Source organism: Typopeltis vanoorti, chromosome 21, assembly GCF_054136105.1.
Source record: "Typopeltis vanoorti isolate ZY-2024b chromosome 21, IOZ_Tvanoo_1.0, whole genome shotgun sequence".
In the NCBI taxonomy this organism is placed as follows: Eukaryota; Metazoa; Arthropoda; class Arachnida; order Uropygi; family Thelyphonidae; genus Typopeltis; species Typopeltis vanoorti.
The window spans coordinates 13,782,544-13,806,595 of record NC_143569.1 but is presented as its reverse complement, the minus strand read 5'-3'; the positions used below and the strand labels follow the sequence as shown (position 1 = coordinate 13,806,595).

The window sequence follows — 24,052 nt, the reverse complement described above, 5'->3', positions numbered from 1 at the left end:
ATTGGTGCGTCTAATGCGTTCTTTAAAACAGCCGCATTAATCGAAAACGCACTAATGGAATATAATAACCTATGGGAAAAGTATAATTCGTTCCTCAAATTTCTTTTTTGAACCTTAATCTTTTTATAAAAGAATTAAGGTATGTCTCAGGGCCTAGTTAAAGGAAAACCATGAAACTGAAAGACAATAAAATATATTCAGAATATAAATTCTATTATTATACTTCTTAACAAAGAATTGAGCTAACGTAGTTTGGTTGGCATTTTGTTTCTTTTTTTCATACAATCGACGGTATGGCCCTATTGCCTCTTCTACTCTTCTGCAAATTTTACTGCTTCTCTCTTCATCATTAGAGGCTGATCTTCTCTCTTAGGGTCAGCCTCTAACCACTGCTGCTTAAAAACTTCGATTGTACGAAAAATATTTTCAAATTGTTTCTGTGAAATCTCTTTTGGCTGACTATCAGTGGTTAAATTTTCTTCATGTTCTTCGGGATCTTCCTGCTGTGCATCTAAAATTGGCAGATTGGAATCACTCAATTCTTCAGAATGAGATTTAATTAACTCTTGGACGTTATCACTGAAGGAGAGGGAGAAAGAAATGAAGGACGTACGAATTGGTCGCCAACACGCGAAATCACGTGCTTTATAGATAAAATTTCTTAACTGTTATACAAGCAAAATAGTTACCACTTTAAAAACTACAATGATCATAAAAGAGAAGTTAATTTTCCGACGTGTAATAATAAACAACTCATCCCAGAAGACGGATTGATTACCCTATTATCGGAATGGATTATCCTTTTTTGTACCATACGCAGAAGTGTCGAAGAGTCTCGAATCTGTGGGCGTACTATAGCAGACGACATAAATTTTGGCGGTAAAAATTTGGAACATAGTGTACATAGTATAGATGGAAGTAGTGTAGTATGCCATTAAAAATAACTTTGTAAAATGTTTTAAATCTGTAACTAAATAATTTCATTCTGGTGAGTGATTTTTTAAAATTGTTAGCTATAAAAATATATAGATAGAAAATTTTTAAAATCTGTAACATTTATTTTTAAGATGCATATAGGCGCACTAATCGATTTGGGTATCGAAAAAAAAATGGCGCACTAATCGGGGACGCATTAATCGAGGGATTACTGCACTCAAGCAACTCCAATGCCGAAGGCTTTAATAAAGTTTCTATATTCGGCTATAAAACATGAATGGATATATACTATCCTTCATTTTAATATTAATATCTTACTCATGCCAAATTGAAGCCTTTCAGGTCTATATCTATACGTTAGTAAATGCTCCTAGAAAGATTTTTTTAAAGTGCAGATTTACCGCAACTATGTGGTAAAAGTGATATTTAAAATATTTATGCAAATATTTTCAGTAGCTGAGCGGTTCTCGAATCAACCGACTGGTATAAGAGCGTGAGTTAGGACTGTCTATGAATTAATGGATTTCCGAAGCTGAGTTAGACAACCCTTTAACCGGTATGATCACATTTCATAACAAATACTATCTTCTTCTTCCTTTTCCCCTCTTTTACCTTGCGGTGTCGAGGATTTTCTATTCATAACCGCAACTGTTATACGAGGATACGGTGGTTAGCCCTATGCCTCCAGGGGATCATATATCTGTAGAAGCGTTGAGTTCTCAAGGCCGGTATGCCTGCTTTGGGGGATGGAAAACCCCCAGATATGCTGGGGAGAAAACTCTGCAGTCTACGCCCAAGACCGGCTAACTTGGTTATGTCTGAGAAAGGTCCTAAGTGTCCCGGGTTCGATTCCCTCCCGGGACACTCCTTTCCCAGGCATATAGTTGCGAAGCGCATAGTCACTCGGCTAACCGCGTGGACTATATGGTAATTAAATTATAAACACAAAGTAAACCACTTCATAATACTAAAGACAATTTTCATTAAGTTACAATTAACTCGACCATGAAAAAAAAATAATGATGATATGCAACTGCTTATTTTCTAAAGAATTCTATCATCTTTAATAAATGTTTAAAACGAAGTTTTTATTTATCATTAATATCTTCATATGTATTTAGGGTCAAAGTAGTGGGAGACGAAAAATGAATTCACGATCTATATCCAATCTTTTTTCCTTACTTCTTCAGTATCTCGAGAATTTTAATTACGGTTTTCAATTAGTATAAGAAAGTTAACTCAATATCATTTTGTTTATTTTTAACAGCTACTTTACCTGCTGAATATTTTCTTCGGTTTCAGTATTTACTGAATGTATACTTGTGGAAAATTTAATCGGAAAGTGCAAAGAAAACTTTCTACTGCATTCTTCACACTGTTGAATTCCGTTTCTTCCTTTGTATGAATCAAACTGAATACGAAACCTCCTTGTTTCCTATTATAGAGTAGAAAAGCAAACACAAAAGTTGATGGAACTCATATAATACGATTAAATTCCATAATGCTCTAAGAGAGAAAATATAAGTATACATACCGTATATCATAATTATTAATAGTACACACGCACACGCACATACACATATATTAGGATAACAGTTATCGTGGGATGACAATGTTTCAGATAATAGATGATTTTTATCGTCTAATGATTGGCTGAAGTTGTTTGGAAATAGAGCAGAAGCAACTAAGGCAATGAGACCAGTATATTGTCTCTGAAAATTGCATGTGTTCTTTTGGCGGATTTGCCTGCTTTGGAAGAATGAAGAAAGAAAGAAAGAAATCAAAAAAAGAGTTTCCTGGACGGATAATCTTACCAATTCCATACAATGGCTAATTCACGTACAGATGAGAAAAAAATCCTTTTAAAGATTTTTCGTGTCCTAGATGGGATTAGAACCGAGATCTTTCCAACGGAAGGGCATCATCTATACCAGTGATGGCGAACCTATGACACGTGTGTCAGCACTGACACACTTGAGGGTTTCAGGTGACACACCTTGGATATTGAAAGATAATGGTATTCTGATGAAGAAACTGCGATAAATCATGTAAGATCGCTCTCAGTTAAGGCGAAGGTAGGTTTCGGTTCATTGAAAGAATTATATTTTATAGTTAGCCTATTCCTATTTTATTTTGTAACTAGCCTATAAACAACGAGTGTTTGAAGTTTATGTTTTCTTTCTTAATGATTATAATTTATGCATAGTCATATGATATTATAAAAACTTATAAAAATTATTATCAATATTATACGATACAAACTTATAAATACATGTTTCATATATTATAAACGTAAAGTTTTCATTTGACTTCTGTGTGAAATTCGTTCATGCATGCATTCCAAGTCTCTCGACTGAGTAATGCAAGTTCTAACATATTTGAGACCACTTTAACAGAAAATATAATTCGCAGCATTAAATATTGAATTTATCTGAGTAAATAATGAAAATATTTTTATAGCTGCAATAAAAATTCACTAAATTTCGTTAAATAATGCAAATAGTAACAACTTACGATGACGTCGCAACAAAACTAAATAGCTGCTATTTAGTAGCATGACAGAGAGTAAAACGTAACAAGGTTGCTATGAACGTACCGGTAATAAATCCGGCAACCCTGCTGAAAGAAGTAGTAGTAGTCTTGCATGGTCTGCCACTTAAGTAATTTGAGTTGCTGGTGTACAATTCATTTCCAGTAATTGTAAGTTCTTATTAATTACTGCTGTATATAATTGTGCTCTTTTTTTAATTTGTGAACCCGTTTACAATGGCAGCTAGCACTAATAAAAAACTAAAATTTTCACAGAAAGGAAGTGGAAGAAATTTCCAAGATGCCTAGACTGAACAATATGGTGTTATTGATAGAGATATTGATAGAAACAATATGGTGTTATTGATAAGCGTGTGGAATAGTCTTCCCGAAAACTTTCATGCTCTTAAAATCTTTGCTAAAGCTCTTCTAACAATTTCTCTTCTACATACTCTTGTGAAACTCTATTTTCTTCCTTAAATAATATCAAATCGAAAGGGAGAAATAGATTGAGCAATGATTTGAGCGCTGCCTGTGTAGCATTAAAATGTACACACTATAGCCCTTCTATGAAGCAACTTTCTACCAGTACTCAGCAACAGAAAAGTCATTAAATGTAATATAAGTTTGTAATTTCACTTTATTAAATTAATTGTATAATATGAATTCATAGACTTTATATCAATGTCCTATTAAATAAATAGCCTAATATGATATGTATAAGTCACCATCTATGATTATGTAGTTAAATTTATAATGCATGTATGCAAGTGGCACATCAACAACGTCAATATTTAAAAAAAAAAAAGATGTCTGACACACGTGGGTAAAAAGGTTCGCCATCACTGGTCTATATGATGAACTTCCGAGAATACCAGAAAATATATTGAGAAAATACTTTCTCAAACTTTTTCTACGATGGAACACTTCATAAATCCTGAAATTTTCACGGAACACCTTGGTTATTTTGTAATGTATTAATTAATAATTGATAATTAATTAAGTAGACGTCAATTAAACCACCATTAAATTAATTCGTGCTGATTTTCATTGACATATCCCATTCTGATCACCAAAAAATTATAATATTATTATAAGTACTTACGAGTGAATGCAGACTTTTTCTCCTGTGTGCTGGTAGTTTTCCCCTCCTTTTGTATATCCTGAGGTGGATAACTTTTTTTGTATATTTGAGGTGGATGACTCACTATCTGTTCCGTCACAAACACCTTCAATAAGAGATTTCTTAATACAAATTAAACAAAGTGCCTTGTCTCTTATTCGTATTAGAATTTAAATCTGTATTCCTATTACTTTTAAAAAAATCACGGCACTCCGGCACTGCGAAGAAACTATTCAGTATTAATAGATTTGAGAACCGGACACAGACTATCTTGATCTTCAATTTTAGTGGAAAAATTTTCTTTATACTTCTTTGCTGATTGGTCACTGACATTTGCAACACAGATGTTGTTTCGTTCAGCTTTGAGAACACGCCGCTCATTGTTGTAATTGGCTTGCAGGCAATTTTTTATGTTCGTCATAAACGGCGGTATTCTCTTTCCCGATTATTGAAATATTTCGATGTGTGAAAATTAACGATACAGAGATGTTATTAGGCGTTCTGGGTTTCAGCTTTTCGACATATTTACGAATATTATTCTCCTCAGAATATTTCTACTATAAAATATTTATTCATGAAAAATGCTTAGGAAACTAAAATGAAAAATTCCAGAAATTCTCGCGGAACACCTATTGACCTTCCGCAGAACATAGTTTGAGATACCCTGGTGTATACTGACTGAGGTTATCGCATAATATGAGCATATTGGAGGCCTGAAATATCTTGATACTATATTTGGTCTCTAGAAGAGAGCTCTTGGATTATTATTATTATTATTATTATTATTATTATTATTATTATTATTATTACTATGTTCATATTATGTGTTATTCACTTATCACGCCGAAGACAGTGATATAAAATTCAACGAGATCGGCTTAGAAGAAACCAATATGTGAAGTGTTGAAAAGTGAACAGAGAGGACCGTGGTCAACAACAAGCAAAGAACAAAGGACGTCGCCATCTTTACAATCACGTCATAACTGCCCAAGGGAAGAAAGGTGAGTCATGAAGTGTATCAAATGCCTGGAGGATTTATCGTCCGACGGAAATAATATAACTTCTGCGAAATGCAGTAGGATTCTACACTTAAAATGTGCCGGGTTTTCAGAAACAACTGGGCAACATACAACTGGGCGAGGAATGGAAGTGTGTACTCTGTAGGAAGAACAAAGAAACGCACCTAAAGCAGCCACCTATGACGCAGCTGATTATTTCAATCTTGTGAATGTGCCTTCATGGAGAGATTGAGAGATTGATGGGGAGGAGAGACTGACTGTAAGTAAGCAAGAGGTGTATGGGAAGTTGAGTAAACTAGATATTAATAAGGCTGTGGGACTTGATAATATATTGCCACGTATTCTGAAGGAATGTGCCAGGGAGTTGACACCTGTTTTGACATATTTTTTTAATACGAGTCTTGCACTCGGTCAAGTCCCTAAGGAGTGGAAGGAGGGCAAGATTGTGCCACTTCATAAAGGAGGTGATCGAACTCAAACATTAAACTATAGGCCTATCTGTGTGTCAGGTATTGTGGTTAAGTTGTTGGAGAAGCTTGTGAGAACTAGGATCCAGAGTTGGGTTGACAACAATGTATCATCTTTGATGGACAGCATGTATTTGCTAAAGGGAGGTCATATTTTAGTAATCTACTTACTTATTACAATAAAGTGACTGCTTCCTTGGACAGAGGAGAAGGATACACAGTGATATACTTGGATTTCGCAAAGGCTTTTGATAAAAGTACCTCATGATAAATTGATAGTCAAACTGGAGCAGATGGGGTTGGATATTAGATTAGTGCATTGGATTGGAGATTGGCTGTCTGATAGGTATCAACAAGTTGTGAATGGAAGAGCAATGTCCACGAAAAGGAAAGTCACTAGCCGAGTACCTCAGGGATCTGTTTTAGGGCCATTACTGTTTAACTTGTATGTATGTTAATGATATAGGTGAAGATTTGGATGGAGATATTCAGTTGTTTGCAGATGATGCAAAGTTGGGGCGAACCATGAAGAGTAGTGAAGATGTTGTGGCCTTGCAAGAACTTGAATAAATTGAGTGATTGGGCAAGCAAATGGGGATGTGAGTTGAATGTTGCAAAATGTAAGGTTTTAAAATTTGGAAAACAAAGATGGGATGCAGAATTTATGCTTGGTGAGGATACATTGTTGGAGGTTGAAGAAATAAGAGATCTGGGGGTGATAGTGGTTAAGGATCTGAAATTTAGGGGACATATAACCAAAATTGTGAAGACAATACAAAAGCTTCTTGGAATGATGCAGAGGACACTGACGTGTAGAAGTAGGGAGATTCTTGTTCAGCTGTATAAGGCTTTGATTAGGCCACACACGGATTATTGTGCCCAGATTTGGTCACCTGGTTATCAGAAGGATGAAGAGATGTTGGAAAGGGTCTAAAGGCGACTGACTAAGGTAGTTTCTGACTTCTGGAATGTCGAGTATGAGGAAACATTGAGGAGATGCAATTTGCAGAGTCTGGTGGACAGGAGGAAGAGGGGGAGATATGATAGAGACCTACAAGTTGGTAAGGGATTGTTAAAGGATCAATGCTGTAGAGGTTCTACAGAAAATAGTGGGAAATCGGGGGAGAACCAGAGGTCATCCCTGGAAACTGTTTAAAGAAGGCGTGAGTAGGGGAGTGAGAGGCAGATTTTTTTCGTGCATATTTGTAAATTATTGGAATGCCTTGCCTTAAAGTGTGGTGTCTGCAGGGAGTTTGAATGTGTTCAAAGCACTGTATGATGAGCTGTGTGTGTGATAAAAGGACCTCCCAGATGAGTCTTTGACTCCATGAGGTCTTGGGTAATAATAATAAGAACAATAATAATAATACTGGAGGCAAAATCAGACGACGAACTGAACAGACAAAAAGATGCTGGTGAGTGCTATAATTTCAACTCTTTAAATATACTAATAGAAAACGGTATAGAGACCATAAAAGCCAGCTTAGTAACCTTGTGCAAGAACTCTTTAATAAACAGAACGAACAAATAACAAAAAAATCTAGCGAATATGAAGATTTGGTAAAACATAATCATTTAGCAGAGCGATAGAAGTGTTGCAAACGGTAAAAGACATTAAAATGAGCATTAAGCACTAAATGAGCAACACAATTTGACGAAAGAGACATCCAAACTCTGCCAAGAACTTCATTCTCTAAAACTACAATACGAACGTTTAAATCAGCAACAACATAAAGAAGATCTTATCATAAACGGTCTTCCTGAAACTGCACCTACAGAAAACCTCAGAGACGTGGTTTTAAAAATAGGACATGCAATTGATATTCCCCTACAGCTTAACGACATTCAGACCGTAAATCAAATTTCTAGGAAGAGCAAAAACCAAGGCTTGCCATGACCTGCACCAGTCATAATTCGTCTTACGAGCAAGTCCACAAGAGACAATCTCATAAAAGCCAACAGGCAGAAAAAACCAGTTGCCAAGTACTTGAACGCATAGCAAGACAATACACCAATCTTCCTATCCGAATATTTAACACCATTCAACCAGAATCTGTTGTACCAAGAAAGAAAAGCAAAAATAGAAAAAATTACCAATTTTTGTGGACCAGAGATGCCAAGATATTAATAAGGAAGTCACAAACTTCAAAGCCGATACAAATTAAAGCTCAGAATACATAGAAAGGCTGCCACTGTGAAAAAAAAAGCCTCCTAATTAGCTCAAAAAGAAGCGCACAATAAAAAAAGAATGTGAACCATCAAGACAGGTGCAATAACACCAGAATATATCGGCAATTTCACTTTGATGATCAGACCTTTTCAGATCAATCATTTGACCTCCCACATATATATATATGTATATATATGTATATATATATATATATATATATATATATATACACACATATATACACACACACACACACACACACACACACACACACACACATATGTGTGTGTGTGTGTGTGTGTGTGTAACCAATGTCATCCTGAGATAAGCTAATTAGAAAGCTTCGAGGAGGGTACACGACAACTGGGCGACGGCGAATGGGCGATGGCCAAATGGGCGACGGAATAAAAGATCAAATATACAATTCTGTTGATCTATTACCAGGTAAATTTAAATAATATTTTTTTTGAGAAATGAGTTAAAAGAACGGTATAAACATAAAATTTGAAAAATCTCACTTATAATTAAGTTTATTTTTATTGTGTAGAATTACGAATTGTATAGAAGTTATATTGAAATTTCCCATACAAAAAATGAGTCAGCTAATTAATAAATATTTATATTATATATTATCGTTTATATCATATATCAAAATTTGTAGGATCGTTTAAGAAAGAGATGGTTAAAAAGAGTGGCCCGAAAATGATTTAAAAATGAAAAGGTATAATTGCACAGTATTAAAATAAAGAAAAAATATAGTTTTGTTTTAATTCATTTATTAATATTATTTTGTAATTAACAAACATATTTACAAATGTTACATATATACAATAAAACAAAAAAGTATATGAAATTCAAGACAATTTTTTTGAATTTATTAATTCATATTATAATTATATGCAATACCACGTAAATATTCTATTATATTTTTCCTATCGTAAATAATAACTTTTTTCAAAATTCTTTGGTCAGCTTCATCGTAACGTCTACGTTTGCGCTCAAGTTGAAAACCTGCTACTGCTCTTTCATAATCAACATCATATGTTTTTTGAATTTTTTGTAGTCCACTTATAAAAGTCCATAAATTTTGATGACTTGCGCTGCTGCCAAAGCTCAATTGCAGTTTTCGATGACAGGCTTCCGCAAAATTATTTGTCCTATCGCTTCCATTTATTGTTCTTTGGTACACAGACCAAACGTTTGAGGGAAAAATCGGTGGAGCCCTGGTTCTGTTATTCCTTAGACGACCTGTGTGTGTGTTCGTAAACCATTCTAAAATTGGTTCAAATTCATTGGATAAATGATTCTCAAGTTCAGAAATAGCGTAAATAATATCTTGTTCTGGAACGAAAGCAAGCGAAGTGATCATTTTTGAATTTAAAGTGAATTGCGCATCAGAATTATATCTGGTTAAAAGACTGCATGAAGCTAAATGCTTACGAAGATTTTGTACGAGATGAAAAAAGCAACCATTTATGTTTGCTTGTGTTTGTGTAAATACTATACGTAACGCTTGATGAATGGCAATTTCAAAATCAACATTTATATTTTCGGGATCTAGTAATGGCCACATTTCATGTATAATATATAAAATAATTTTGTGTATGTTTCAAGAGTCTTATTAGGTAATAAACAATATAAAACAGGGAAAACAGGACCTCCATCCTTTCTAGCCAAAATAACAAAAATTTGAGCAAAAAGAGGGGGAGAAAGTAAAAGTGTGCCATCCATAAATAATTCATTCATGCTTTGGCTCCACACTGCATGGCTTTCACGACCAAAAAATAATATTCTCATGGGGTCGATCTGTTCTGATCCAGAATCAGCCAATAAAAAACGTTGCAATTGTGATGGACTGAAGTCATAATTTATGTATTCTTCAGGAATAATTATTGTTTCCTTAGAATCAGGATTAATTGTGGATTTTAAATTTTTTTAATCTTCTTCTTTGGATATTTCTGCACTGACTGCTATGATTTGGAAGCATTCCTTATAGCGCAGAAGAAACATTTTGTAGAACTTGAGTTCTGATTTGTGATGGGTTGCTCATTGTCGTATCCGCTAATTTTTTGGCTGTTGCACTAACTTCTTGCGTTATTACTATGGCCGCATTTCCAGAACTGCTACATGTGTGTTCCTGTTTTTCAGAAATTAGTGATCCATCACTGACACTTGTCCAGATTCTACCTTTGCATCCTTTGTTTTCATTTTCACATCGCCAAAATTGAATTGAACCTTTCTTATCAATCTTGTATTTAACATAAAGATACTCATTCCAAGCATATTTTCCCTTGTCTCTTTGATTTAATATTCTTGAATTATCCATTTCTGAAGAATAGAAACAAGAAATATAAATACAAAAATAAAATTAAAAAAACGTTTTCACTATTGATATAATTAAGAATTTTTTCAGTACTATTTGAAAAATAGTACTGAAAAAATTCTTAATTATATCAATAGTGAAATATTTCTATACTTCTATATAATTGTAGTTAGCAATTTGTTTCATTTGAGAGATAATCAAGAGTTTGAAATTTATTTAAATTAATTTAGATGTTACGTATACAATTTAGTATACGATTAAGATTATAAATTTTGAATACATACCTTTTATTTACTGAAACTTGTTCTTTGCACGTGGTAACTGTAACGTTCACACAAATATCGGAAATGATGTAATAAACAAACTAGTCTTACTGTTTAATAGAAGTCAAAATATCTTGTGAATGCGTATTAAACTAAATAACCTCACACAAAACGCCCAAGTGATAAATTGCCAAACAAGATACCTTACGCAGTGAAGCTCAGAAATACTTCTTCAAACAATAAAAATAAACTTAATTATAAGCGAGATTTTTCAAATTTTATGTTTATACCGTAATTCTATGACTTCAATACAATTCGTAATTCTACGAATCAATTATGTCAATTCTTCAATTCAATCAAGTCTTCAATTATGTTTATACCGAAATTTCAATATGACTTCAATACAATTCGTAATTCTACACAATAAAAATAAACTTAAATAAACTTAATTATAAGCAAGATTTTTCAATTTTTTTATTTATACCGTTCTTTTAACTCATTTTTACCCAGTAATAGATCAACAGAATAGAATTGCACATTTCATCTTTTATTCCGTCGCCCACTTGGCCATCGCCCAGTTGACCGTGTCCCCTTCGAGGATGCAGTTGAGACATTACATCCGAGTAGTATTAGTATTTATCTAACATTATTTACTTAACATTCTGTAATGAATACTTGCAGTAAACAGAAAATGTGATAGTAATACTTCAGTTATATATTTGTAAATAATTTGTGATGAGGATAATAAACTTTGACATTTAAAAAAAAAAAAAAAATTGCGTGCAAGACGAAAAAAAAAATCTGAGACCTCCAGGGAGTCAAGGACTCATCGAGGGAGGTTATAAATCACCAAAACCAGCTATCATATCTTTCCTTAAAGTCATTCACACTAGATGCACTCACTACCCCTAAGGGCAAATTATTCCACTTACTGCTCTCTCGGAGAAAAACCTAGCTCTTACCCCTTTCTTGACTGTGAACAAACTTAACTTTCATGGATGCCTCAAGTGTTTCCCCACCTTCCATATAACGAAACATTTCATCGGTTGATATCCTATAACACCCATTCAAAAGTTTATAGACCTCTATCATACACTCCTCTTTAACCTCTTAACCAGTCTGCAATCCAAGCACTCGCAATCTGTCTTCACAATCTAAATCCCATAATCCGGATATAACCTTTGTAACTGTTCTTTGCACCCTTTCCACAGCTTCTTTATCCCCTTGGAACCCGGGAGAGGAAATCTGCGCACAATAATCCAGGTGTGGTCTTATCAAAGCATTATAAAGAGACAAAATGCCTTCCTTATCCTTATATGTCAAGGTTCGCTTCAACATCGCAATTATCCTTGAGTTGTGTTTGAAACTTTTGCTATGTGACCTTTGAATTTTAAATTCCCGTCAACCAATATGCCAACATCCCTTGCCTCCTCACTTTCTTGTAGCATAATCCCGCTAATATAATATGCATACAAAATTAATAACGGAAAAAACACACGTACAAAGATTATTTAATAGTATAATTTTCGCCTGGGTGTAACAGGCATCTTCAGTACATTAAGCTCAAATTAAACAATAACTGACAATTCCGAAAAGCGCCACCTAAGTAGCTGGTGTAAGATAACTAAAAAAGGTCAATAACTTTCCTAAAAATAAAATAAAATAAAAATAAATAAATAAAAATCAATACAATAAAAAGTTAGGAAAGATTAGCTGATTTGTAAAGTACTATCTCCCATAAAGGGGATAGACGTAAGCCGTCGGATCTGTTTAAGTTAGGAGAATGAAGTAGAGTTTCACATGTTTCTTTATAAAGGCGTTCCATGAGAAACTGACTTTTGTGAAGAACTCTTGTCTTTCTCCAATGAACTCTGTGTCTAGTGAAGATGGCATGTTCTGCAAGTCCAGACTTTTCAGGTTTAAGGTATTCAATATAAGATTGGTGTTCTTCTAGCCGAATAGAGGCAGATCTTCTCGTTTGTCCGAAATAAGATAATCCACAAGAGCACGGAATCTGGTAGACACCTGGATGATTAAGATGCGGAAGCTTGTCCTTAGGAGAAGTGAGAAAGGTGGAGATTTTTCTAAACGGTCGAAAGGCAACACAAATATTCAGTGGTTTTAAAAATTTTGCTATACGTTCATTGATGCCTTGTACATAAGGGATAGTAATGCGTGTTATTTCTTCTGTGTTTGAAGAGGAAGACATATTAAAAATACTCAAAGTTCTTTTAATGAAGCAATTCTTATAACCATTAGATAGAAAGGAAGAAGTTATATATTGTAGTTCTTTCTGTAAAAGATCGTCTGAAGAACAATTCGGGTAGTGACCGTTTATTTATTCTTCGAACACTAGGGATACCGCTGACAAAATGTCAGCAAATCCCATTCAGTAACTGATACCATGGGACCAACGATAGTATTCTCCGAAGTTGATAATAATTTCCAGCTCTGTAGTTCAGCATGTAACCTGCTTTAATCGGAGCATCAATACAATTAGATACTCCCCTAGAAAGTACAGTATAATCACTGTCACCAATTGGTGGTAAAATAGCCATATTTTTGACAGAGACCCTTCTGACGCTATGATCAAATCCCGTGTTGATCTAGAGTTTCTTCTTTCACATGCTACTTGAGAAAATTTTCTCGCAACAATTCAATAATCTCTTCTTTCATATCATGAGATTTCTCTTCTACCCAATCAACGTTTGGAAAATTAAAGTCACCCATAATGATCATTCGTTTGTTACCCATAAGGCTAAAGTGGCGATGCATTCGTCCCCTGCAACTGCGCTGCCAGGCCTGTAGCAACACCCACCATATATTTCATTCTGTTAACCTCCACTTCACACTAGATAGACTCAAACGATCTGCTACATGGGACATTGTTAACATCATGGTTTTCTTGTGTTTCTACCCTAACTAGACTTAGTCATCAGATGTCATTAGTAGCACCTCTCCTCCTCTGCTATCTCTTCTGTCATTCCTAAAAATAGTATACCAATTACACTGGATCCCACTTACCATATCTGATTCTGATACCCAGGTTTCACTAATGCTAACAATCATAGGCCACGTTGTATTCAATAAAGCAACGAAATGAACCCCTTTGTTTCTAATGCTCCTGACATTTGTGTATAGACAAAATAAATTATCACCTAGCCTATTCTTATAATTAGGAATGCAATCTGGTCTCGTTCTAGAATTTTCTCTTCCCCCCATCCCCCAGACATACTTTAAAAGTCCAAACCCAAAGTATATTTTTCCACCACTTCGCCACATTCGTAACCATGTTCGACGACATTCATATCTTTATCACGTTTGCATACCATAGCTGAATTTTCACACCCATTTTTCCCATTCCTCCCTTGATGATCTAGTTTTCCTGACTCTCTTCATTAGGTCTCATACCAAGAAGCAATTTCTCCAAGCTTCTGACGCCAAAGGAATTCAAGTGCAAGCCATCCTGCTTATACAAGTCTTTTCTGCCATCAAACACATTCCACACATCTAAAGATTCGCATCCATATCTTCTACATAGCCTGCGAGTGAAATCATTTGCTATCATCGCCCTCCTCCTTAACTCAGTACTGTCATATCTGGGTAGTAATCCTATAGTTTTTACTCTCACACATTTCTTCCTTGTTTCTTCCAACAGACCTTTCATATCTTCTCATACTATACAGTATTTGTTACTACTTAAATTATTAGTACCTACCAGAACTACCATCTCTGTTACATTTCTTTTTTGGTTTTTAATTACGTTTGACATATTTTTAATTTTCGCTCCAGGGAATCTAGAACTGGTGACTCCCTCAGCAAGCACAAATTTTAAAACTGAGTCGCCATACCATATCATCGCTTTTTTCTTAGTTTTTAACTGACTTACACTGTTGTTATTAATATTTTGATTACCAAGTTCAGTACTTTCCTGCCTGTTCTTGTTCTGATCCTTTTTCTTATCCTGTCTAAGTTGAGTCAAAAGTTTTTCCACCTTTTCCAATTCCCTGGTCGATTTTCTAATAATTTCTTTTAATCGAGATATTTCTGATGTCAACTTATCATCAGATAAATTATCATCATCACTGAAGCAGTACGTTTGTTCATCATGACAAACTCTCTCCTCAGTAGCGACAACTTGAACTTTAGACACTGCCTTGTTATGAGGAGTTTTCCGTGCTATTTTTAAGAGTAGTAAAAACTAATAATATTTCTGCAATTGTATTATAAAATGCTATAGTACAATAATTACACTAAAACTACAATAATATACTAAAAATACACAATTAAATCTAAGAAAACACAATAAATCAACAAAAATTACAAATCTTTCTAACAGTACTTTTCACCTGATAGCCTCGACAACACTCCTTTTCTAATCCTTATCCAAGGTACATAACTGTGCGACACGTTTACACCTTTTCAAAGAGGAAACGACAAAAAAAATCTTCCGTGTAGTTAGGATTAGCTAGGTCATCAGTCGTTTCTTTTACAGTTATAGCTTGCAGTATTGATAAGGAATATTTTTTTAAAGTCTGACTGTGTGTGTTATGCTCTTTGTAATTAGTCAAAATCTTACACACTTCAGAGAAGAGTGCATCTGAGGACTCAAATTAGATTACGTTTTGAAGTTTTAAAATGGATTGGCATCTGTTCATAATGCCCTATTTTGGAAACGTACATCGATGAGCAAAACAGATGAATGCTGAAGTTTATGGATATATACTGTATTTGTTTCACTCCTATTTCTACATAGTAAAACTACATAGAAATAGGAGTGAAACAAATACAGTATATTTAATAAACTAAATATCTACATCTGACGTTTCGCCAGCTCCAGCAAGCATTATCAAAGGCTCACTGAAGATATATATTCAGTGAAGACAAAATTAAAATCAATTCCAGAGCAAGAAGAGTAAGGTGAATGGAGTACGACAGTGGCGTTCTCTTGCGGTAATATTCTGTTAGTATTGCCAGTGGGTGAACAGGGAGATACTCCAAAATTTATGTAAAATTAAACCACCATTTCCATTACAATTAAATTGGTTCAGTTCTGTAACACATGAGTGACTTCTAAAAAACAGTCTCTGCGATTTTAACTGGGATCTGCGTAGTAGCTTTGCTTTTTTACCATCTGATGAAATGGTGTTTATTCGAGATATGTTAATCAAGTCCGCTTTTTGGTTGTCCATGTCAAATATAATTTTTATATTATTTTCTTCTTATTAAGGTAGACAATCATGCCTGTCCCGAGTATTGGATCCCACATTAACAAGAATATTATAGACACCTGGGAAAGAGAAGATCCTGGCAATCCTTAATTTGTTTAAAGAAAGTGGAGATTTTGTCCTAAGATTTATAGACTATTTTGATTCTGTGTTGTTTCAAGAATGACATGAGTGCATCTGTTATATCTTTATTGTAAGGGAGGGTAGGATTTGTTACCCTTTTTAAAGGAATTTGGCGAGGCTTTTTTGTTTGTAGCTGTTTTGTCAAAAAGTGTAACTACAAACTATTGTTCCAGATGCAGTTCAGGTGGTGAGGACGAAATTCGTTCTGCTCTGTAGGCTAAAGTTTGGAAAATCCAAAGTTTCTGGACATGATGGTGATGTATGTAAGTACAGAGTGGCTATAATTAAACTTTACCTATTCAGAGCGTTATGCAGCTAGATCTAACAACTGGAATGTCACCAAATTTGGTAAGGAGACTAATCAAAACACAGGAAGGATTCCGAGAAAAAATTAATTAGTTCGATAGGTAGGAGAATATGGTGCTGTTGTAGTCCAGGAAACCGAAAATTTGCATGAGACGAAGTTGAACACCTGTTTTGCTGGCATAATGAGAGCTATAAAGTAAAGGGAAAACTTCACAAATGCATTCCTATTGATAATCGTGTTCAACAAGTCCCACTTTAACTTATTGCGTGTTATTTGTAGTTATTTTACTTTAACAAATGCAATGAATAGCCGTACTTCGTGAGTTTAGAAACTGCTAGAACTTGAGTAAATGTCCTCTGTAAGCTAACGCAGTTAGATCGATGACTCGGAAGTTTGAAGAAAGATCTTTGGAAGTTCGACCTGCCAGTGCACGGAAACCAATGCCACTGTAATAATATGATGTTTAAATGCTTTATTTGTAATATCTTCTTTATTCTTTATATAGCAATATGGGCTTTTTGCTTTCGTACCTCTGTTACTCATTCTTTTGCGTACTATGTTTATCCACCTTTCATATTTACTAGTCATATGCCTGTGAACACTGGAAAATTTATTTGTTAAGACTGCGCCACCAGTATTTCTATATCGGCATAAGACTCAGTAAAACGTCCGTTACTGAGTCTCTTTTAGATCTCTGTCTCTCTCTCTCTCTTACTAGCATAACTTTCATCAACAAAGTTTACATAAACAGTCGTGGTTCTGAATTTAACTGTTTGTGAGGTAGCTGAAGTAGTAAACATTTCAAAAACTGTCTATTATGAGATTCTTATCCAAAATTTATGCATGAATCGTGTTACAGCCAAATTTGTGCCTTGTCTTTTGACTGTCCATCAAAAACAAATTTGAGAACTACACTTTTAATGCCTTAGTTGTTTCCCGTTCACAGATCCAGTTTTTTTTAGGAACAGTAAAAGATGAGGCGGCACTCTTTTGACATATAATAAAAACCCATTTTATTTACATTAATAACAAAATACATTCATTAAACGATTGGAAGGTTACTCTCTCTACCTATCCGTTAGCATAAATAAACAAACTTTCCCTTTTCAATACTAAATGACTACACAATGATTACTCAATTACTTCTCTGCTTATTAAATCAAATTACTGAAACTAATTTACTCACAAAGAGGTTAGCTAGCTATGCCAAGTTATCTCACAAATTATATTCCAATTAATAACAAATCAGAGGACTCTCTTATAGATACTTCTTATTACTATTTCTTATCAGTCCATCTACAACATATCTCCTAGATTACAAAAGGAATGTACAACAAAAGATGGAATAAACTTACAGAGGCTCTGTGTCACACACTCTTCCAAAGGTCCTGCACTAAAGTCTCTATGCTTTTCCTTTCATCTCGGGCCTTAAGCTACCGTCTGGAGAGACTTGCTTCAGAAGGCGATTCGTCGGGATATTGGCGGGCTTTGGACTGCAATTTTCCAGTACTCGAAAAGCTCAAGTAAGATGTTTCAGCATTCGGGCTCTGCTGCTTTTGGCTTCAGTTGACCGCAGCAAAAGGACATCCGACGGACACTGCCTCTGGCATTTACATCGGCTGTTCTCTCATCATTCCCATACTTTTCCTTTTGCGTGGGCTCGCCTTAACGTCTGGTCCTCTGGATCCTACTTCTGAAACTTCTGCCTCGAACTGCCGACTCTGATAACTGCGCACCACGATGTCAGGTTCAGTCCCATTTTATTTGATGTTCTCTGGTACCTTGCGCCAAGAGTTGTAACCCCCGAAGAATTCGGCACGACTCCTTGCTTTTCTGTTAAGACCGACCCGTTCTTTCTTCTCCTCCGTGCATTCCTTTAATCTTATGCTGTCAGGCAGCGGAACCTTGTCCATCTCTTTGTTTTTTTTTACATTATAGAAATTTTTGTTAAAGCAGTAAGTACAGCCAATTCCCTTATGGTTACTTACATTAATATTTAGCATAAAATATATAGAGACAAACAAGGTTATTTTTGTAACAATCTCATGAGACTTGACCTCTGTAAAAATCGATGTAAAGCGCTTTGGCATTTCCAAGCAACATCGAGTTTTACATCACCATAAGTAATTGAAGAAGTTGCCATCACGATTGTAGACAGATCACATGAAAACGTTGCTGCTATTAGCAGCGCAAATGGAGTAGCACGACATGCCTTATTCCATGGAATGGAAAGTCTTTCGCAAAATTATTACATTTTATCCATACAAAGATCAGTCGCATCCAGCTGTTACACGATGATTATGATAAGCGACTGACATTTGCTCTGACGTTTCTGGTAAAACTGGAAGTAGACGATGCTTGGCCTTCGAAAATTCTGTGGGAGATGACGTGCATTTTTATCTCAACGGGACTGTAAACGCCGAAAATTGACGAATTTTGGCTTCCGAATCATCCATCCCATGCGCTCCAGGGACTCCCATTCCATTCACCAAAAATTTCCGTTTGATATGGCTTCACAGCAAGTTTAATAATAGGACCATTCTTTTTCTGAGGACATCACTCCGATAGGTCCAGTAACTTGTTCTATTACCGCTCTAAAATATCGCGATATGCTGAATAGTTTTGTCATTCCGTAGCTTCAGCAACGACGATATCTAGACGAGATACTTTTTGTAAGATGGAGCACCGCTCCACCTTGCACGACCAGTACAGTATAGTACAGTAGCTTCTACGGCATCATTTCACGGAAAAAAGAATGATTAATCGCTTCTTTCCGATTGCATGACTATCTTGCTTCTCTGATATTATTCCATGCGATTTTTCTGTGGAGATTACCTGAAGGCCAACATATGTCGCAGCGGTGTCTCGAACTTGGCAGCCTTAAAGGACAACGTATCACGGACTGTGACGAACATTCCCTTCAGATATATAACTTTCTGCTATTGAGAATGCTGTGTAGATGAAGCAATTTCTGGTCCAGAAGCAATTTCTGGTTCAATGTAGCCAATGAGAACAGTGGCTACATTGAACCAGGTTTCTTTTTCTCATGGATGAACTCAAAGTGTTCGAGTTGTGCAACAGGTTTGTGACGAAACTTAGGCTCCAGTAACTGTAATATCATAATTATTGTGCTAAATTAAATTGATATTAAATGTTATATTGCTATCATAAGCACATAAAGGTTTATTTTGTTTAGTCTTTGTTATTCATTTTTCTGTCCATTTCAACGCTTTTTTTTTTTTATGTTATACATATTCTTATTATACATTTTACATATTCCCCTATCGGCGACTTTTCGAAATAATTTTTTTTTGTTTTCTTGAAATCTTTCTTCCCGTCTTGATTAATCTCCATACCAAATTTGATGACATTCCGGTTATTAGATCGAGCTACATAATGCTTTGAATAGGGAAAGTTTAATTATGGCCACCCTGTATCTGCGCCTGCGCGCGCGTACATGTATGTGTGTGTGTGTGTGTGTGTGTGTGTGTGTGTGTGTGTGTGTGTGTGTGTGTGTGTGTGTGTGTGTGTGTGTGTGGCTTCCGACAAACTGAGCATGTTTGGGACCTATCTGATTGCCTTATAACTAAGGTATACAGGAAAGCCAGAGTCCTTTTCAACATAAAGGTAATTCTGGATGGGTACTGTTAAAGACTTGTAAAAGTTAGAAAGAGCCTCTTGGCCACGTGGCCAAATTGCAAAGACATCATATATACCTCGGCCATATTTTGGGTTTGCAGGAGGGATGAATTAAGTGCCAACGTTTCAATGAATTCCATGTGCAAGTTAGCAATACGAGGATGAAAGTGGGGAAGCCTACCTTCAGTTCTTAAAGATCTACTTATTCTAGTTAAAATACCTACCCCGATTTTTTTTTAGCTAAACTACCTTTAAAGAGTATGCAAATATCGGGGAAGAGGGAATATTTTGGAAAGGACTAGTGAAATATTAGTGAAAATGGGTGACTTTATATGCTTGTTTGAATTCAGATGCTCAATGTTTAGCAAGTTTATAAGTGTGGCAATTTCTAGTATCAACGCTGGGTCGAAGCGGAGCTCCAGGTTTGTGGAATCCATATAGCCTTGGTGTGTGTGCAGGTAAAAGATTTTTAATGTGGAAAAAGTTTCCGTCGACCAGGTTGTGATATTGTCTAACAGACTTATGGTTAAAAGTCTGTTAGACAATATCACATCGATAAAAAAAATAAATGTGGCAGGACCCTTCACTATTAGAATATATGTTGACGTATCCAATAATTCTTTTATTGCTATTGTAGTAATCTGTATTAAGGATACCTGTGGCATTTCCTTTGTCTGCTTTTATTATAACTAAGTTTTTGTCCAGTTTTAGATTTCTGAAGGTTGCCTTTTGAGATATGCTACTTTTTGGAGGGTGAGTGCGTGCATTTTTAGCATACACTCATCAAATAACCTCGGCTTCATTTTGAGCTTTTGATGGAGAATTCGATGTTTACTATAATCAATGAGCAAGGAATGTTTTCGAGAGTAATTGCGAAATTAAAGCCTTTGCTTAAAATTTTGGTTTCATTGTCAGAAAGTGTAATAATCTGACAAGTTGTGGATCATCATGTCAGCCGGGAGTTTATTAAGATTTTTCCTTTACTTCTAGAGTGCCGAACTTACTGATTACATTTATTTTATTTTCGCTAGATATTTTCAGTTCATTTAAGCTGAAACCGGCTCTACGAAGGCCAAAATATTTGACTTGAATTGTTATCGTTAACGATCTTGACGTTAAAATCATAAGATGTTGTGTTGAGAAAACTAAGAATCCTGAGGGATTTTTGTATTTGTTCATTATATAGAGAAAAGTTGACATTTGTATAATTTATGAGGGCTCGAGGGAAAGTTTCTTTAATCCTTACGCATGTGGGAACAGAGTTCTAGGAAGTCTTTGTGCAGTAGCTTTGCTTTTTTTCCAGTTTGATGAGATGGTCTTCATATAAGTCATGTTGAGCTAGTCCGCGTGATGGTTGTCCCATGTCTTTTCAACCAACCAAACAACTTCATCTAAACTGATCAAGTTACGGAGGCGCTACATGGCTATGGTGGAGATAGGCTTCCCTATTCCTCAAAAGTTAATTAAGGCTAAATGGCTTCGTCTACTCCCATTTAGAATAAAAATGTGTTAGTGGATATTCCCTCCTTGCAGTAATCACTGCTGCCTGAATATAACATCTCATAATTAGTATTTATCAGTATCCTACTTGTTTCATACTTCATACTCGTTAACATACATTAGCGAATAAATTAATCCGAACAAGAATCAAACAAAAATCAAAATCGTGAAGAATTTTCGTCACGTTTTTTATTTTTGTTTCAGTTCTGGTTTTTCGGTTTTTAGTGCACTATTTTGGTTGAGTGTTGTGTGTTTTAACTGTCTTTATGATGTTTATTAATAGTGTTGTGCGTTTTAGTAGTGTAAAAAAGTTGATATTTGTAGTGTTTTATAAATTTTCTGTACTATAAAATGGATACATCTCCAGGAAAGCGTTCAAAAATGTGTACCCTTTCTCAACAAACATCCATGACGCAAAGACAAATTGCCAATTAGTGTAGTGTGGGTTTGGATGCTGTTAATGAAAATTTTAAAGAGGTTTAGGGAGACAAGTATCTTTTCTCCTGACAAAAAAGGAAAAGTGGGCGAAAAAGAAAAACTATACTTACTAGTTAGGAAAAGCAAAATGAGTCTAAGATTGCCTGCTGTAGACTTAAATAGAGATTTGGCAGCTAGCGGCATTAATGTTTCTGACATAATAGCCTCTGAAGACTGTTGGAAGCAGGGAGCACTGCCCACAGACCAAAACAAAAACAACTGTTGACGAAGGCTATGCAGAGAAAGATGCCCCAGTGGGTCATTTACAAAAATTGGACTGTTGAGAAGTAGAAGGTCACATTCTCAGATGAAAGTCATTTCTTTATCCAAGGAGAATGAGTACCCTATGTTTGCAAATTAGCAGTTGAGAAGACTTATCCCGCCCACCTTCAACAAGCTCCTAAACACGCAGATAAAAGATGTTCTTTGGTTGTTTCACACATAACGGTCCAGGATCACTTGTGGCTGTTCACAGTATGATGAAAAGTGACCAATGCATAAATAAACATATTGGATAAAAGAGTGGTCCAACAGATCCAGAAAGGACTCGTCCTCCAATTTCACTCAGGATATCGCTCCATACCACGCTTCAAAAAAGAAAAAGAGTTCTTCAAAAATCACAACATCCAATTGCTTCAGTCTCCAGATAACTCTCCTGACATTAACCCCGATTTGTGGTTAATGAGAGTGTCAGGAGAGTAAAAAAATTAGTGGGCCATAGCGAAAAAGAGACTTGGAAAATTAAATTGTGATACGAAGGATAACTTAATACAACCCATTATGAAAGTATGGTTTCGAGATACAGAAATAAGAACAATATGTTTTACGTTGATAGAGTCAATGCCTAAACGAATTAATGAACTTGTTAGGAACAGAACACAAATTATTAGGTAAAGTTGGAGCTTAATTTTTGCACTTATTTTCTCATGATATTAAAATATTTCTTTAAAATGTGAGTTGTCGGATTAAATTTTTTGCTGCTGTAGGTGAGCATGGTATTTAATTCTTCTCTAAGTTTTCCTTATTTTCTGATACAAAATTATCAGAAAATTAGGTTGTGGTGCCTACCTTCAATTCTGTTGAGAGTAAATTTGAGTGTGTATTGGCTTGACTACGCTGTTCACCCTGGTTCCTTGATGAAATCTGCAAATACCTTATTTAACCTGGCAATGCCCCAGCAGGTGTGATATAGTTCGCCCACCGATTTGAGGTCCCTCGAAACTACTGCGCATGTCAGAAAAAGGAGAATCCATTCCGATAATAGGGTAATCAGTCTGTCTTCTGGGATGTAATAATAAACAAACTGAGTTTGTTTATTATTACAGGTCGGAAAATTTAGCTTTTCTTTTACGAACATTGCTGTTTTTAAAGTGTAACTATTTTGCTTGTATAACAGTTGGAAAAATGTACGTAGAGTGTTAATACGTGCAAATACTGCGTTCTACATAAAACAATGTCACTTCGCTCCATGATAAGTTTCCTTTTATTCTGGGACTTTTTAAAACAAAATCCGATTTCATGAAGTATTTTCCTTAAAGTTTCTCTTTTCCAAGGAAAATTAGTTTTTTCTTTAAGCACAGGAATCAATTTCGGAACAGTTGGCACTCTTTTCTCGAATACGTAAAATTCGTGAATAGCTCTTCTTATAACGTCTACATCAAAATCATTCAAAGCAACGGTTTCGATGGTTTTCTTTACTCTGGCGCTTTTTTTTTTTTTTTTAGGAGATTTAAATTTTGGCTTACCTTCACCTTTTGATTCCCTACGAATTCTTTTAACAGTCGACCCCGATACGCCCGCAATTGCACTTGCACGTTTTATGACTTGAGAAAGGGGAACAAGAAGACGGCTTTCTGACGATTCTTTTTCGCAGAATGTCAGCACATTATTCAATATTCTTTTGCAAGAGCTACTGAAACGTGTAACAATAGAACTTGTTGACTGTACT

General features: G+C 35.3%; 1 protein-coding gene across 2 annotated transcripts in view; it reads right to left on the bottom strand.

The window, feature by feature from the left end:
- Positions 1 to 24,052, bottom strand: part of LOC150094635 (uncharacterized) — a 73,279-nt gene that overhangs the window by 4,398 nt on the left and 44,829 nt on the right. Inside the window, exon 3 of one of the 2 annotated variants that reach the window (XM_090410904.1) lies at positions 2,213 to 2,371. In XM_090410904.1, the coding sequence (XP_090267030.1) occupies positions 2,213 to 2,371 (159 nt within the window). Of the gene's footprint in view, positions 1 to 2,212; positions 2,372 to 10,472; positions 10,573 to 24,052 lie in introns of those variants that run through there. The other variant, XM_090410905.1, reaches the window with a different exon arrangement.